Source organism: Bos indicus x Bos taurus, chromosome 5 (assembly GCF_003369695.1).
Source record: "Bos indicus x Bos taurus breed Angus x Brahman F1 hybrid chromosome 5, Bos_hybrid_MaternalHap_v2.0, whole genome shotgun sequence".
Classification (NCBI taxonomy): Eukaryota; Metazoa; Chordata; class Mammalia; order Artiodactyla; family Bovidae; genus Bos; species Bos indicus x Bos taurus.
Genome location: NC_040080.1, coordinates 44,494,928 through 44,511,328, shown reverse-complemented (window position 1 = coordinate 44,511,328; position 16,401 = coordinate 44,494,928). Strand labels below are relative to the sequence as shown.

Sequence of the window (16,401 nt, the reverse complement as noted above, 5' to 3'; positions counted from 1 at the left end):
CCTGATGCTGGGAAAGACTGAAGGCGAGAGGAGAAGGAGACAGCAGAGGATGAGGTGGTTGGATGGCATCACTGACTCAATGGACATGAGTTTGAGTAAATTCCGGGAGTTGGTGATGGACAGAGAGGCCTGGTGTGCTGCAGTCCATAGGGTTGCAAAGAGTTGGATATGACTGAGTGACTGAACTGTTACTGATGGTTCAAAATAAGAAGGAAAGAGCCTGTGTTCCCAGTCAAGAGCTTCGGGAGAAGATACTCTAACTGCAATAACACACAGTCCCCTCTATTGCAGTGCCCAAGATGCCCTGGGGTGGGGGGAGGGGCAGGCTGAGGGGAGGCAAGGAGTGTCAGAGTTGAGGCTCCTGGTGAACTTGGATCCTGGCCCCTCTTTCCCAGCTGAGCCTGGTGGCGAGGGCTACAGGGAAGACCTCCAGCAGGTCTGGGGCATCTGAGACTCAGAGGAGCCATTCCCCTCTCACTGAGCAGAACCCTGGGGAGGTGGCTGAGACCCCAGGGAAGAAACGGTCAGATGGTGCATCTAGCCAGATGGGGCCAGCTAGGCTCAGACCTCTGAGGGATACGTAATTTGTGAGATAAGCATGCATGCAGACAGGACCTGGCTGTCCCAAGAGGAATGAGGACACAGGAGGCTTTGCAGTAACGGGTGTGGTCCAGCAGGTGTGGGGATGAGGCCAGAAGCCTGGAGTGAATGGGGTACTGACACACTTAATAGATGTCCTGTGGGTGTGCCCTTCCAGGTGACCCTCCCGCTGTCAGGATGCGGCTCTCAATGCAGCTCCCTAGGAAGTGTGGTAAGAGATGAACCCCAGCTAGCCAAAATCACATTTCTTCAACTTCAGCAGAATGGAAATTAAGCTTAGTCGTGAAGAAACAAAGCAAGATCTATTTTGTGTACATCTGAGTTCGTGGCATCAATTCACTGCCCACAGTGGTGAAGAGCAGTCAACCAGAGGAAGGTCAGCCACCCCCGACCGCCCACCCGCCCTGCTGCTGCCCTGCAGAGGGGCGCCTGTTTCCTCCATTGTGCCTCCACCCCCAATTACTACTTCCTCCCGCCCACGCCACTGCTTGCCAGCGACCTCACACCTCATCCTGACCCCGTGCTGCAGCACTGAGCCTGGTTCCTGGCCTCCCCAGCCTGCTGTCCTCCTGGGTCCACAGACCAGCTGCTCCCAGCCACGCTGGCTTAGCTTTGTGCACTCTTGACTCATGTCATGGAAATCCTTCTCCTTCCTTTTTGGCTCCCACAGCTGCCTGCTGGCAGCAGCTCTCCCCAGTTTGGCCCCACCTATAATGTTCTTGACATCTGTCTCTGGTCTTGTTGAGTTTCTGCCTATGTTTTTCCCTGCCTCCAGATGCACACGTGGCAACATGAGGCTACTGAGACAGGCACTCGGAGCTGGCAAGAGGGGAGGGAGCAGGGAGTTGCATGATTTTATTCCCTGGCCCAGGACTCCGGTTCTTGCTTCCCGCAGCTCCTCTTGCCCTTTGCTAGGTAAAAATCATTCATCCAACAAATATTCTCCGCTTTTCAAGAACCCACGTGGCTGCCACTGCTAACACACAAACACCATCACATCTAGCCCTCACTCAGGACAGGAAGGGGATGGCCCCAAGGTGGGGAGACAGGCATTTCGCCAGCTCCCTGCGGTCACTGGGACTACGCATTGCTGATGCCCTGGAGATGTCACCACAGATGTGGAAGCAGACTGGGGGGGCCTCCACTTTTCCAGGGCCCTTGCCCAATCCCCACCAAAACCTTACCTATTGGGAGAGTCTCCATAACAAAGATGGAGTGGCTCTTAACCACCACTGATGACGATACGCCTCCACGTCAAGAACTGGGATCCCACGGGAACAACTGGCCCAGACAGACCAGAGGTCACCTCTGAAGCACAGATGGACACGTTTGTGGTGACTCTCATGAGGCAGTTGGGGGCTGCTGGTCTCGGAGCCCTGAACTCATGTGGCCTGGAAATGTCTGGGACCTTTGGCCTCTGTTTGCAAAGGACAAATTTCAGTCCTGCAGGTTCTTGGCAAGCAATGTCAAAAGCTTTTCTGTCTCAGTAACCAGCAAACCACTTCCCAGGTGGCTCAGCGGTAAAGAATCTGCCTGCCAAGAAGAGACATGGATTTGATCCCTGGGTCTAGAAGATCCCCTGGAGAGGGAAATGGCAACCCACTCCAGTATTCTTGCCTGGGAAATTCCATGGCCAGAGGAGCTTGGTGAGCTACAGTCCATGGGATCACAGAATCAGACACAACTTAGCAACTAAGCAACAACAATCAACACACCAGCTCCTCATGATGTCCATGACAGAAGGCTCCTGCCTGGCACTGGGGGTGACCTTTACCACCAGGGTTGAAGCAGGGGTGCTGGTGAGGCCAATGATGCTTCAACAGAGCCTGAGCTAAGAGCATGGAGTAGGGGAACTTCCCTGGTTGTCCAGTGGTTAAGATTCCATGCTTCCAGTTCAAGGGGCATGTGTTCAATTCCTGGTTGGAGAACTAAAATCCCATAGGCCGTGGGGAATGGCCAAAAAATAAAAAAGAGCATGCAGTGGCCTTCCTCCTCTGAGCAGCCCTGTTAGGACCTCTTGCATGAGAACTGTGAGAACTTCAGCTGTGGTAGGAAACCTCCTTAAGAGGCCAGATGGGCTCCAAGAAAGCAAAGGTTTGTGCCTCCCTCTGCCTGGGTGGCCACAGGCTCAGGTGAATCCTGGGAATCCTGGCACAGTTATAGTGGGCTTGTCTTTATAGCATCCTCTTCCACGTGGTACGGAGAGAACCACTGAATACAGCAATAGGCACGTGGGCAGCACAGGATACTGCCATCAAGCCAGTAAGGGGAGTCAACACAGATGACTTTAAGTAATGACTAAAGATGACTAAAGATACTTAAAGTATCTTTATGTGAGTGGCTGCTGTGCTAACTCAGAAGTCAGAACTCACAAAGACTGCTCTTTGTACGATGTGCAGCACTTTCCTCCAGAGAATATCCAGTGATTCTCCAGTAAACATTACACACAGAATGTGAGACCGAAGTCCCAAGTGAGGATCTGTGGTTTGTTCTGCACGTCCAAGGGCCTCACTAGAACACAGACTCCATGGGTGTTCTCTACTGGGAGGTGATGGATTATGCCCGCCTCCACTGAAGCTTCCAAGCTTAGTGGGGTACCCAGCACAAAGTAGGTGCTCAATAGTTGTGGCTCCAAGGATGAACACTGCTCTCACTAGGCAACCTCTCTTCTAATCCTTATGTCCACCCCCATAAGGGGGACAATTAGCATTCCCATTTTACCAGACAAGGAAACTGAGGCTCAGAGACATGGGGACTTTCCCAAGGCCACAGCCAGGGAGTGGCACAGCAGACTCAGCTGGCTCCACTGCCTCCAAGGCGCACAGGCTGGGTGAGTGACCAGAGGCGCTGGCTTCTCTGTGGCTGGGAAGCACGTGTAGTAGATCCCTGGACTGCCTTGGTCCCTCTGGAGCCCTGAACCTGGGCGCAGCAGAATGGGACACACTGGCCTCCCAAAGTGGGCAAACAAACAGAGCAGAACCAACCAACCTGAGTTGCCAAGAAGACATAAAACCTTTAATCACACTGGTCAAGAAGGGCAGGGGTGAAGTCAGGTTGGGGAAGTTGGGGCTGTTGCACAGGACCAGCCTTCAAGGCACCGGGTCAGGCCCTGCTGCCACCCCCCAGCCATGTGGCCATGGCTCCCCTGGCTAGGAGTAAGCACCAGAGACCAGCACCGGGGTCACTTCTGCCCCCAAGTCCACACAAGCACCAATGGGCGGGGGCCGTCTCCTTCTAGGAAGAGATTCCGGCCACCTGGGGCTGGGGAAGGGGAAGGCTGGGGGCCTCCAGGTTGACCCACCCTGGGAGGAGGGAAAGGACAGAAGTCCTGATGTCCCTCAATTTGCCTCAGCCTCTCCCAGTGCCTCCCTCAGCATCATGGCTCAGAGGAGCATCCCCGGACTGACCTGGAACATGACTGGCTTCAGTTCCCCAGACCTGCTGAGGGGTCCAAAGCCCAGTGTCTTCCTTCCTGGCTCATTGCCCGGCAGTGGCATTTGTAACTGCATCAGCAGCCAGAGACAGCTCTGCTGGGCAGCAGGGCCTCAGCACCTTAACAGAGTGTGGAGGGCCAGGGGCATGGGCTGGCAAGGGGCATCAAGGAGGTCAGAGCACCTGGGGACAGACATCAGTGTCTGACAGCGGCTGGGAGCCTGGGAGGATGGAGGCCCAGGCAGCTTTGGCAGAGAGGGCTGTGCACGGCCCTGACAGCACCAGGGAGCGGGGCAGGGAGGGCATGCCCGGAGGGTGGTGGGGGGTAGGAGCCCTCGCAGGCATCCATCCCAGCTGTGTAGGGAGCTTGGTCTGGGCTTCTTTCTTCAGGGGATGCCTTACCCCAAAATGCCTCCAAACCCCTGGGTCCTCTCCTGATAGCACCTGTCCCCTGACCAAGGTCCCTCTGGGTTTGCTTTAAAGATGGGCATGGGGCAGAAAAGAAAGGAACAGGCAGAGGATACCCATTTCACCTCGGTACCCTAACCTGTCAGCCTTGAGTGGTGGGTAATGAGGGGCCACAGTGCCTGAACGCCCAGAACACAGATGTATATGATCAGAGCCCCAAGAAGTTCTCTGGGGCTGTTTTCAGGATCCTCTGTGTCTCCCCTTCCCGGCTGGACTGGGTGCTCCCCAAAAGCAGGGCCTGTGTCTGCTTCGCCTCAGCCTTCCCAGAGCCGGGCACAGAGAGGGTGATCAGTGAATGTTCAGCGACTGAATAAACGCACTATGGGTGTGCATGTGGTGGGCAGACAGGAGTTCAGAGAGAAGGAAGAGGTTGCAAGAGACAAAAGGAGGAAGTATCCTAGAAAGATGAAATTTAAGGATGTTGGGAAGATTCCAGAATGTTGGGAAGATTCCAGAGTGTTTGGAAAGTACCAAAATGTTGTGAAAGCTGTAGGACCTGGTTACTCAAGTGGGGTTCCAGACACCAGCAGCACCGGTAATCACTCAGGAATGTACTAGAAATGCTGAATCCTGGGCCCAATCCTGGGCATTTCAGCACAATGCCCCAGTGATTTGTATCACATTCAAGTTTGAAACTGGCTGGTCTACAAGGTTGAGAAAGTTCTAGAAGATTTAGGTTAGGAGGTTTCTTAAAATGTTCAAGAGGAGAGAGGCAGGAACAGACTAGGAGGGGTGATGGAGGGAAAAAAAGAGGTGGAAGCCTGCTCAGAATACCAGGTCAGGGGCCCATTTTACAGATGGGCAAACTGAGGCCCCCACAGGAGACAGACCTGCCCACAGCCACCCCAGGCCAGAGCTGCCCCAGGGGAGGCACTAATCCTCCTCAGGCTTGATGAGGTGGCCGCTGAAGGTGATGTAGGTGTCTATGTCGTCGCTGTAGACGGCATTATCACGCTCGCGCTTGAAGAGCCGTGCCCAGACGCGGTCGCCCGGTGCCAGGGCCAACATCACGCTCTGGCTCTGCATGATGCTGCGGTCGCTGGGCTGCGCGTACAGGATGACGGCCGCCTTGTCGTTGTGCACCACGTGCACGTAGGTTTCCTTGAAGTTCCAGCTGTGCACATTAAGGCTGAAGAAGTAGAGGCCGCCCAGGGGGGCGACGAAGTGGCCGGCAGCCAGGTCGAAGTGCCCGTCGGGGTTCACGAAGACCGTGTCAAAGAGCAGCGGCTGGAAACCCTCGCTGCTGTGCAGGGCTGTCTTGCGGCCCACCGAGAAGGCTGAGAAGCGCGTCTGGCATGGACTGCCAGGGCTGCCCGCCTGCCCCTTGGCACCCTTGATGCCCTGGGGGCCACGGTCCCCCCGGGGACCCTCCCTGCCCAGCTTCCCAGGTGAGCCCAGCAGGCCTCGGTCCCCTTTGTCACCTGTGGGGACAAGAAGAGGAAAAGTCAGGGTAGGTGCCCAGGGCTGCTTCTAAGCATCTGCAGAAGGCTCTACCCTGCCAAGAGAAGGTAGGCCAGAGGAACAGTAAACTGAGCACCTACTGCATGCCAGGCATCACTGCCCCAAATGACGCTTTAAAGGAGACACCATGTCCACCACCATTCATAGGGAGGTGAAGGGACTCGCCTGGGTGGCATGGCACGGATTAGGAGCAGGGCGGCATGCATGCAAATGTTCAACTCTTTGTGACCTCATGGACTGTAGCCCACCAGGTTCCTCTCTCCATAGGATTCTCCAGGCAAGAATCCTGGAGTGGGTTGCCATTCTCTTTGTCAGGGGATCTTCCCGACCCAGAGATCAAGCCCGCATCTCCTGCAGGTGGATTTTTTACCACAGAACCACCAGGTAAGTGCCACTGTGCATGCTAAGTCGCTTCAGTCATGTCCGACTCTTTGTGACCCTAGGAACTTATAACCTGCCAGGCTCCTCTGTCCATGGGATTTTCCAGGCAAGAATACTGGAGTGGATTGCCATTTCTTCCTCCAGGGGAGCTTCCTGACCCAGGGATCGAACCCAGGTCTCCTACATTGGCACGCAGATTCTTTTCCACTGTGCCACCTGGGAAGCTATGCTTCTTGAGGAAACAGATCCCAAATATTTTGCTGCTGTCTGTCACAGTGCCAGTAATTACCCTCAGTCACATCCCTTTGAATGAAACGGACAGCCCTGTGTTCTCCCGGGGCCCCCTCTGACCACAGCAATGTTGCTAGGAAGAGGCAGAAAAGAGGGCACAGGCCCTCGGAGGAGAAGCCTGGAGAGAAGCAAGGAGGGGGGCGTCAGGGTCTCTGCAGAAGTCTTCCTCACCAGCCCCATTGGTGAAGTAACTACCCCATCACATGCCCTGCACTTTACAGGTTGCAGAGCACTTTCTTCATCCCAGTCCCGAGGGATGGTAGTCATAGTTCATATATGATGCAGCGAGCCCAGGAAGGAAGAGACCTTGCTGCCCCACACAGCAAGGAAGCTGAAGAGCTGCGGCTGGGACCCAGGGAAGGTGAAAGGTGCCTTCCGCCACAGCAGATGCTCACCCACCTAACAGGCAGCTGGAGAGGTGGCCCAGGAGAGGTGACATGGGATTTTATGGAGGACAGTGGTGGGGAAGTACTGTCGACAGCCAGGTACCTCGTTAACCTCACACAGAGGGCTCTGCTGGCCTTGGGGAAGCGGTGATGTGTGAGGTGGTGAGAAAATCGGGGAGAGGAAGAGAGGGTCTCAGATCTGTGGAGTGGAGTGGTCCTCTGCATTCCTCACCATAAATCCTAGCTCTGCCCCTGACAGTGGTGTGACCCCAGAAGATCTCCTCCTCTCTCGGAGGCTCAGGTTTCCCCATCTGCAAAGTGGGAGGATTAAGTATACCACCCTCACAGGGTTGTTGTGAGCAAAGACGGAGGTAAGAATGTCAAGGGCCCGGCCCTGGGAGTGACCAGCTGCTCGCAGCCCCTAACAGCAGAAGTAGCTCTCTTGGGGTCTGGTCTTAGAGGACAGGGAGTCAGCTCTCACTTGAATGGCTTAGGGGGTCCCCACAGCTCTCCCACTTCTAGCCTTGTCTTCCACCACCTAGTCTCCAGGAGAAATGAGAGGGATCCATTGAAACCTAAGCCGGGTCAGGCCCCTTGTCTGCTCAACCCCTCCCTTGCTCCCTATCTCACTCAGAGAAGAAACCCACAATTTGTTTCTAACCTCAGCTCCTCTGCTTGTCCCCTGCTCCTTAAACATACCCGGTCCATTATTCACTCTGTGAATAGAGTGACCTGCTATTCACTCTGCCTGGAATGCTCTTCCCCAGGTATCTACATGGCTTCTTCCCCACCTTCTCAGTGAGACCTCCCCTGACCACCCCATTCAATATGCAACCCGCGCCCCACACCTGCACTGCCAGTGCTTTTTCCACCTCAGCACTTCCACAGCATTTATCACCAAGCATCTCTTTAACTTGGGTGATATGTTTATTGCTCATTGTGTGCCTTCCCCACTAGAACAGAAGCTCCACACACATGGCGTCTGTGTCTGGTTTGTACACACTCCCTCCAAGAATTCAGAATGATCCTGGCACATAGTGGGTACTCAGTATAACGTGTGAATGAAAGAAAGGGTCTGAGACAGTTTTATGTCCTGGTCTTTCCTGCTCCTCTCACCTCACCTCCCCCAGGCCCAGGAAGAGATCTTCCCACATGCCCTTCTTGATGCCAACCAGGCCAGTCCAGCCCGAGTCCTGTGTGGGTCCTCACCCTTTAGGATGGTGATGTTAATGTAGGGCCTGACCTCAGGCAGCACATATGGGAGGGCAGACGGAGAGGCTGAGGATGCATGCGCAGCATCGGCAAGGACCGTGGGGTCTTCAGAGTCACAGCACCGTCGACAGAACCCAGGGGAGCTAGAGGCCACAGCTTCCCCAGAGGTGGGCTCCTCGGTGGGGAGTCCAGACACCGAGAGAGGGAGCAGGAGCGCTGCCCAGAGGAGGCCCAGGGCAGCCATCCCCATGGCGACCTGGAGCAGGAAGGAAGGACAGGAATATAGTTACCTGAAGATCTACACTCGGCTGATGCCTAGAGTGAATACCCGCAGCATGGGTGTTCCTGATGTAACCCATGGAGGGGGCACTAGAGCCCCATTTAACAGACAAGAAGACTGAGGCCTAAACAGGGAGACAAGCTCTTCAAGTTCACAAAGAGACCTGTGGTAGTGCAGGGCCTGGAGTCTGAGTCTCCACTCCCTGGGGGTTTCGGCCACACGTGGGCCCACAAAGGAGGACCCCTTCTGAAGATGAAGGTCCTTTCTGGGAGGTCTTTGCTGGGGTGGGTGAGGAAGATGCCCTGCTGCCCACGTGACATAGCCAATGAGACTGTAAAATGCTTTTGCCACACTCCTAATCTCCCTCGGCCTTGTTTTCCTGTCACTGACTCCATAGTCAATGGAATACAAGTTAGAAGAAGGAGCCCTTGGGACAGACTAATTAGAAACAAACAAAAGAAGCCCAGCAGTCACGCACCATTGAAGGTATGTAGCTGGTGTCAGCCCACCTCCTTGTTCAGCATCTTTGTGCAGTCAACAACTTAAACAGCTCAACCTCACCCAAGAAGCCCTATAGGGAGGGAGCAGGAGAGAGTAAAATTCATTGGAAGGTGGTTGTGTCAATTATCTTAGACACATCAATCATCTTAGACCTGCCAGCAGCTGCCAGGGTGGTAATTTGGAATTAAGGAACAGAACCCAGGAGTTCTGAAAAATTTTAAAGAAACAAGTAAGTCCAAGGATTTGTGAGGATCTGTCTTTGGCCTTGGCCAAGAAGGGATCCAGAGTTCCAGAGGAGGGGCAGAAGGTAGCCTGGACAGCAGTGACTGGAGACAAGCCAGGCTGGTGGGCAGGAAGCCAGGCAAAGAGCTTCTGAGGTGGTGGCAGTCTTTGGGGGCTGGCACACGTTATCGCAGGATCAGAAACTAGTTTTTTGAAACCAGACTGGTTTTTACACTTCTGGCGTTTCTTTGTTTATTTCCTTTTTGTTCTCCTGTAACATTTAGTACAATTCAAAAATATTTTTCTGTGGTTAATACGGGTTGAGAAGGTAAAATTATTATTATTATTTTTAAATGCCCTTCTATCCTAACCTGAGCACTGAAGAGTTGGGTCTTAAAGGGGCAGGAGCACTCCCTGCACCAGCCCCCTTCCCCTCCCGGCTTGCCAGAGCTGGGTCGTAGCAGTGGGCAGCAGCCTCCAGAGTCATCACCCTCTCCTGGAGGTGACCTTGTTCCCCACCCCCACCCTGCACTGGTTTCCTCGTTCTGCTCTGTAAGGCAGGTCAGGTCTTCAGGGAACAGCACCCACTCTGGCCAAGATTATCACCCTTACCTTTTATTTGTAAATTATAATACACACCCCAGCGGTTTTGAGAAGAGCAGAACCCCCTCTTTCCTGGCCACAGATGTGAGACTTTTAGAATCAGACCTGAGATTCCAGAATGGTTTGCAAGCTGTTGTGACCTAAGGCTAGTGGCTTAACCTCTCTGGGCTTCGTGCTCCTTAACATTTTAGAAGGACAAGACAACACCACCTCCCCACCAGGTTATTTGGGAGGATTTAAAGGCAGGAAAATCACCTGTCTGGTAAAAGACTCTTAATTAAACTTTTGTTCCTCTCTCTGCTGCCCAACATGACCTCTCCCCTAGTCCTGCATGGGACAGGAAGAGCAGAACTGTTCCCAGAGAACTGGCATGGTCTGGGGACATTTCTGTTAGGCCAAACAGCTGGGAGTCAAAATATCTGTGACACAGAACTGTGACCTGGAGTGGGGGGAGGGGGACGCAGGAAGCAGGAAGCAAAGCAGCCTTTAACAAAAGTAATAACCACAGCCGTGGTCACTGGCTGTCCCTGGGGGAGGGTGGCATGCAGGCATCAAGTGGAGGGACCATGCCATGGGGGTGATTCGGGGGTCCCTGCTGCCTCCACTATGGAGCTGGGGCCTCTTCGGAGTTGAGGGAGAGTCAAGCCCTGCTGGAGCAGACTCAGTGCCCGTCCAGGCAGGAGTGGGCACAAGCCAGGAGCATCGGAGGAGGGCAGCCCTTCACCAGTGCTAAAAGTCTCAGTCAGAGGAAGGGATGGGAAGGAGAGAGTCTAGAGGGGCTGACCGGGGTCAGAGGGAGAGAGCAGGGCCCCGAGATATGTCCAGGAAGAGAGAAGGAAGGAAAGGCATTCCAGGCTCTGACCCCAACCCCCTTGGCCCTGCTGGAGGAAGCTGCAGGACCTCCCATCACTCACTCAATGTCCGACAGCCTCGTACAGCAGTTCATGGACCCCGGGCCTCCCGGCAGCCTCTGTTTCCTTGATCCATGTTTGCAATGATGATAATAACTTGTTGCTGGCCCAGACCCCCAGGTCTGGCGGGCTGGCCTGGGAGGGAGGGAGGGATGGAGGCAGAGAGGAGGGAGGGAGGGAGGGCGGAGGGAGCAGGCTGGCTTCCCACTGCCCCTCCTCCCTGCTCCCTCCCCTCCAGCCTCTAGGTTCTGCGGAGATGAAGGGAGCTGGTGGATTCCCGTTGCTTAACTCTTTGGTAGTCCTGGAGGGTCTTGTTTAATTTAGAGACCCTATACATTTCCAGGAGGAAGGGGTCTGAGGTTCCTGATGTGCAGGCTGGGAAATCAAGCCCCGGAAAGGGTAAGGGCAGGAGCCCCTAAGTTGCTCAGAAAGGGGAAGGCTCCAGCCTAAGCTGAAGGGCTCCTTAGTCCGGAGTCACCAAGGCAGGAGGCATACAGAGGACATGGGCACCAGCCCAGCTGCCGCAGGTTCAAATCCTGGCTCGGGCACCCACTGGCCAGTCCTTTCCCCTCTCAGGCCCTGGTTTTCTGTAGAACTCCAGTCCCCAGCCTCATCCTCCATGCCAGTCACAAGGGGAAGCTTAGTAAGTGTATGTTGAGTGATGGTCACATCTCCTTGGGGATCAGCTAACGGTGGCAACCAGGTCAGTAGCTCCACCTCCAATGGATACCAAAGTCCTACTCTGCCTGGAAATTTTGTCATGTTATCCATCTTCCTGGTCTTCTAGAGCCATGGAAATAACTCTCAAGCTCGCAGGAGGGCAGCCTGTACAGAAGACCCCAGGGCCCCAGGAAGGGTCTTGCCTCTGCTTCCTTCCGGTTAGGCTGCAGGAGGCTTTGCAAAGGCTGCAGTCCTGGCTCGCTGGGCCAGAGACCCCTGTACAAAGACTCTTTCACAGGTCTCTCGCCATCTAGCCCCCTCTACATTTGTTGAGTACTTACTGCCTGTGCCAGACTTCATCTTTAGAGGGGCTTTTGTCACCCAAAGGGTATTAACATCCATTATTTCTACTCTTCTTACCCCAGCCTTGGGAAAAGGAGCTAGTGGTGGAGCTGATGTGACTCACCCAGGGTCACACAGTTGGTGAAGAGGAACCACAACCCTACAGAATGGAAGGAGCTCCCACGATGACCCAACTGGGTACGGTTGTGTGCAAAGGCTGCAGTTCAGGGTCTGTCCCCTGGGCAGAGAGAGGTGGTGACATTGTGCCTCTCAGGTGGCACAAGACTGCAGTGACCTAAGGGGGGTTTATTGAAGTCTGGGGCTTTGGGCGTTAACCCTCAGGCCCCACTCACAGCTGGGCAAAGTGTGAAGGAGGGAACAATCCTGGCTGTGTGTTGTTGACCATCTCTTGTCTCTGAGCTTCTGTTTTTGTATTACTTCGGGGGGATAATCACACAGCAGAATATCCAGGCCTGGAAGGACCCTTAGGGGTGATATAATCCAATCCTTTATTCTGTCCGGCAGGGACGGCAAGTCTTTGGCTCAAGGTCACACATCAGACTGGAGTCTAAGTTGGGATGAGAGCCCGACTCTCCCAACTTCTAGTGTTGTGCTGCTTCCCTCTCACAAGCCCACCTGGAGTGCCCCCCACCCAGGCCTATTTAGGGGTCCAAAGCAGCCCAAAGGAACGCAGATGGAAGCACTGTGGACCCTGGGAAAGCTATCAGGTCCACACTGGCTGTGCCCTCCATGTGGCCCTGTCCCAGGCAGCATTCCCAGGGCACTGAGCCAGGGCTGCAGAGGGAGGGAAGTAAGGGGAGCCGCCCTCTCCTCCCTCCCCTGCTGCTGCCACCAGAGGGAAAAGGGCTGAATCAGCAGCACTGGAGGCGGACACGGCTCCTGGCTGTCTCTCAGAGATCTGGCTTAGAAAGCCTAGCATCTGAGGACAAAGGGATGTGGGGTGCGGAGAGGCAGGGTGGGGACACAGGATTGCTTTGGTCCAGGGCCCATTGTGTGCTCTTGCCACGCTCAACAGGTCCTCTGCAGAGAAGGAGCCTCAACTCAAAGGTTTGGAAAATAACATAGTTGTTCAGTTGCTAAGTTGTGTCCGACTCTCTGCGACCCCATGGACGGCAACGTGCCAGGCTTCCCTGTTCTTCACTGTCTCCCGGAGTTTGCTCAAACAAACTCATGTCCATCAAGTCAGTCATGCTATCTAACCATCTCATCCTCTGCCACCCTCTTTTGCCTCCAATCTTCCCAACATCAAGGTCTTCTCCAAAGAGTCAGAAAATAATATTTTTTAAGGGAAGTGTTACATTAGTTATTAAAAGTGGTACAGAATTCCAAGTGATGTTAAAGCAATCCTTTGTAGAAAAGAATTGGAAACACCCATATTACACATTTGATCCATAGCTCAGCTGGTAAAGAATCCGCCTGAAATGCAGGAGACCACAGTTTGATTCCTGGGTCAGGAAGATCCCCTAGAGAAGGGCATGGCAACGCACTCCAGTATTCTTGCCTGGAGAATTCCATGGACAGAGAAGCCTGGTGGGCTACAGTCCATGACGTCGCAAAGTGTTGGACACAACTGAAGGACTAATCACACATTTGAGCCAGTTATATTTTACACACTTTCTCTGGAATGCCATAGGAAGGTGCTAATGTCATTTTGATGACTTAACTTTGATATATAAATTTAATAAACTAGGTATATATAGGGGGAAAAAAAAAAGAAGGAGCCTCATCTCACTTAACAGGTGAGGAGGCTGAGGTCTGGACAAGAAAACTATTCTCACCAGGTTCTAGGTCCAGGTTCTTTGACTCCCAGCTGTGGTCAATGTCCCAGAAAAGGGCCCCTTGTCCCAGCCCCCAGCTCCCAGGCAGCTGGCTGTGATGAGGGGTGGGGCAGACAAGAGGGTTGGACTCTGGAATATTATACACAACTTTAATAATATTCTTCCTTCCACTCTCTTCCATCAACTGGAAAATTTCCCATTTGTGCATGAGCCCTTAGTCTCCCAGCCACTCTGCCGCTCTCCACAGCAGCCCAGGTAGCTTGGAGACAGAGTCACAGCCCTGAGTCAGACAAGACTGGGTCTGCATCTCAGCTCCACTTCCTTCCAGCTCTGTTGACCTTGGCCACGTCCCCCTACCTCTGAACCTTGGTGTTCCTGGGCCAGAGGGATGCGAGGAGACCAAGACCATCTGAGCAGCCTGGCAGGATATCCAATGGGATATACACTGGCCACCAACCAGTGCTTCTCCCGGTGAATATGGTGAGGACATTAGCCCATTCTCCTCAGGCACACATCTGAGACACAGACTCACTGACTCCCAGAACCAAGCTTCTAGACACACCCACCTTCCAGCCCAAAGTTTGGACGAAGATATAAAAATAGTGACACTTGGTGCTTGCAACAAGAACCCTTCATGCATTTTTTAAAAATAAAATGTGCCCGTCATAAAGTGAGACAGAACAGAAAACAGGATTCCTGGAGTCAGCTATGCAAGCGGTGTATGGCAAGTCACCAATCTATTAATAACTGTTCTAGGGCAGTCGTCAAGAAACGAAACAAAGGAAACCGTGAGCGCCACCCACTGGGGAGTCATGGAGCCCGGCACCTACCCCACGCCACCGGGCCTTCTGATGTACCCCATTCGTCCGGTTCTTAGGGAGCTGGCGGGGTAGGGTGGGGCGGGGAGATGGAGGGCCCACTGAGATGCGCCGTTCTCTAACTTCTTTCAACAACGTGGGTAGGGGGTCCAATGGGACCATCGCTCTCCCAAGCTGCTAGCTCACTCGGCTTCTGGGATCTGCAGAGCCCCTCCTTCGACCAGTTGAGTAGTCGAGGATGAACTTCGCTCTCCGGACTCCATTTCTCCGTCCTGGGCTTTCTCAGCAACCCACGTCTGTCCTACAGGTGTTCATCTGACTTGGGCGAGTTTATCCCATTTTACAGAAAGGGAAACCGAATCCCCAAGAGGCCTACAGAAAGGAAGAGCCAGCCCCCTCCCAGCCCTCCTGGCCCCTGACAAGGACGGTGGTTACACAGCGGGAAACTGAGGCTCAGGGAAGCAGGTGCACTAACTGGCTCCTCCTCACGGCCGACTAGGGGCAGAGCCAGATGACGGGGCGGGCAAGGTACGGGGGTGGCCACTGCCATCTCCCACTCTTCTCGGCCAAATTAAGGGGCGCGACTCCCCCACCCCCAAGCCGGGGGAGCCCCAACATCCCCCCACCCCCACTTCGGGCTCAAACCCTGGGAAAAACTGCCGCCAGTTGCGGCCACTCTTGGCAACACCGAGGGCTCTGCTAGAACAGACCCTCGCCACAAAGAAACCCGCCGGCGTCTTCGCTCGGGCCACCGCGCTTGTAAGCTAAAAGCCCAACAGGAGATGCGCGAAGGCAGCCGCGGCGGCGCCGGGGAGGGGCCTTTGAGAGTTCAGCTCCGGTGGAGTCGAGCAGAACCGAGCAAAGCCGAACTTGGCCGAGCGGAGCCGAGTCCAGCCGAGTCAAGCGGGTCTGGCGGATCATAGCCGGGTCTGACCGCACGGTGCCGAGTCGAGCCGAGTTCGGCCGAGTGGAGCTGCTGGAGGGAGCCAAGGGGAGAGGGGAAGGTCACTCGGCGCCCCCTGCTGGACACAGAGCCCGGCGCTGGACTCAGTCGAAGCTAACGCGCCGCCGCCGCCTCCCAGCCCTGCGACAGTAAGGGGCTACTGAGCCCGTTTTATGGATGTGGAAGCTGAGGTTCCAAGACGTTTGGAGCCTGGCCCAAAGGCACACAGAGCTAAGAAATGGTGGCTGTGAGGTTCGAAGCAGATTGTATGGCAGAGAGCTCACCTGTCCCTGCCACCCACTGCAGTGATCATTGTGTGTTTGCTTTGTTCTCGCAGTAATTGCTGCCATTTATCATGGTCATCCAGGAGGAGGGACCTGCCCTGTCTGATGATCCGGGGTAGACCCACCCTGGAGCACAGAGATAACCCCTGTTCTTACAGGTGGTGACACCAAGTAGGCTCTGGGCATGCTGACCAAGCACAGCAGGGCCAGCCGTTCCCATGTGCAAATATTGACACGTTTCCCGGTCATTAAAGCAGAGAGCAAGTTGGAGAGGCCCTGTCCGACCGCAGGCCTCATTTTCCCTTCCTGTTTACAAGATGACCAGAGGGTAGGAGCCCCTGGCTCTCTGCAGTCTGTGTCCCCGGGCTATATGAGCCAGGACCTGGGGTGTCTGGGACCCTGGAGGAGGCCAAGTGTGGCACCAAGCACTGTCTTTGAGCTTGTGAAAAAGTGAAGATTGGCCTTGCCCTCCACCCACATGTGTGTGCTCAAATACATCAGTGACGTTCACTCCTGTGTGCAGACCACCTTAGCCTGCCAGACCGGCCTATGACAAGGCTGCAGGGCTGGCTGGAGGGTGGCTGGGCTGGGCTTCTAGAACACAACCGAGATCACAACAAATGAGTAGTGTCAAAGGAAGGTCAGGCTGCATCAGTGGAAGCAGCCACCCTCGCTGGCCAGGGGGTCCTAGAGTTTGTCTGGCTTGATGTCACCCATCCTTTCTTTGCTTCTCTCCTGGACATTTGCCATTCCAAGCAGAACCGAGCACACAGGTCAGAAGAGCCGCTTCACGCTGTAGCCTGTCTT

The 16,401-nt window shown here is 54.5% G+C and overlaps 1 protein-coding gene across 2 annotated transcripts; it reads right to left on the bottom strand.

Annotated features, from left to right (window-relative positions):
• Window positions 1-3,589: 3,589 nt before the first annotated feature.
• C1QTNF6 (C1q and TNF related 6) lies at window positions 3,590-10,916 on the bottom strand. 2 transcript variants are annotated; one of them, XM_027541726.1, is made up of 4 exons: window positions 10,752-10,915; window positions 8,990-9,082; window positions 8,229-8,487; window positions 3,590-5,921 (listed from the first exon to the last, which is right to left on the bottom strand). In XM_027541726.1, the coding sequence occupies exons 2-4, from the start codon at window positions 8,990-8,992 to the stop codon at window positions 5,374-5,376; spliced, it is 810 nt and encodes a 269-aa protein (XP_027397527.1). In that variant the 5' UTR covers window positions 8,993-9,082; window positions 10,752-10,915; the 3' UTR covers window positions 3,590-5,373. The 2 variants fall into 2 exon arrangements, with proteins under 2 accessions (XP_027397527.1, XP_027397528.1); XM_027541727.1 differs by lacking the exon at window positions 8,990-9,082 and having other exon boundaries at window positions 10,752-10,916.
• Window positions 10,917-16,401: the final 5,485 nt, after the last annotated feature.

Excerpts from the sequence above, each read along its gene's own strand:
- C1QTNF6 (XM_027541726.1), bottom strand. Across the intron at positions 5,922-8,228 it reads TAACATCACCATCCTAAAGG|GTGACAAAGGGGACCGAGGC; the intron begins GTGAGGACCCAC and ends TTGTCCCCACAG.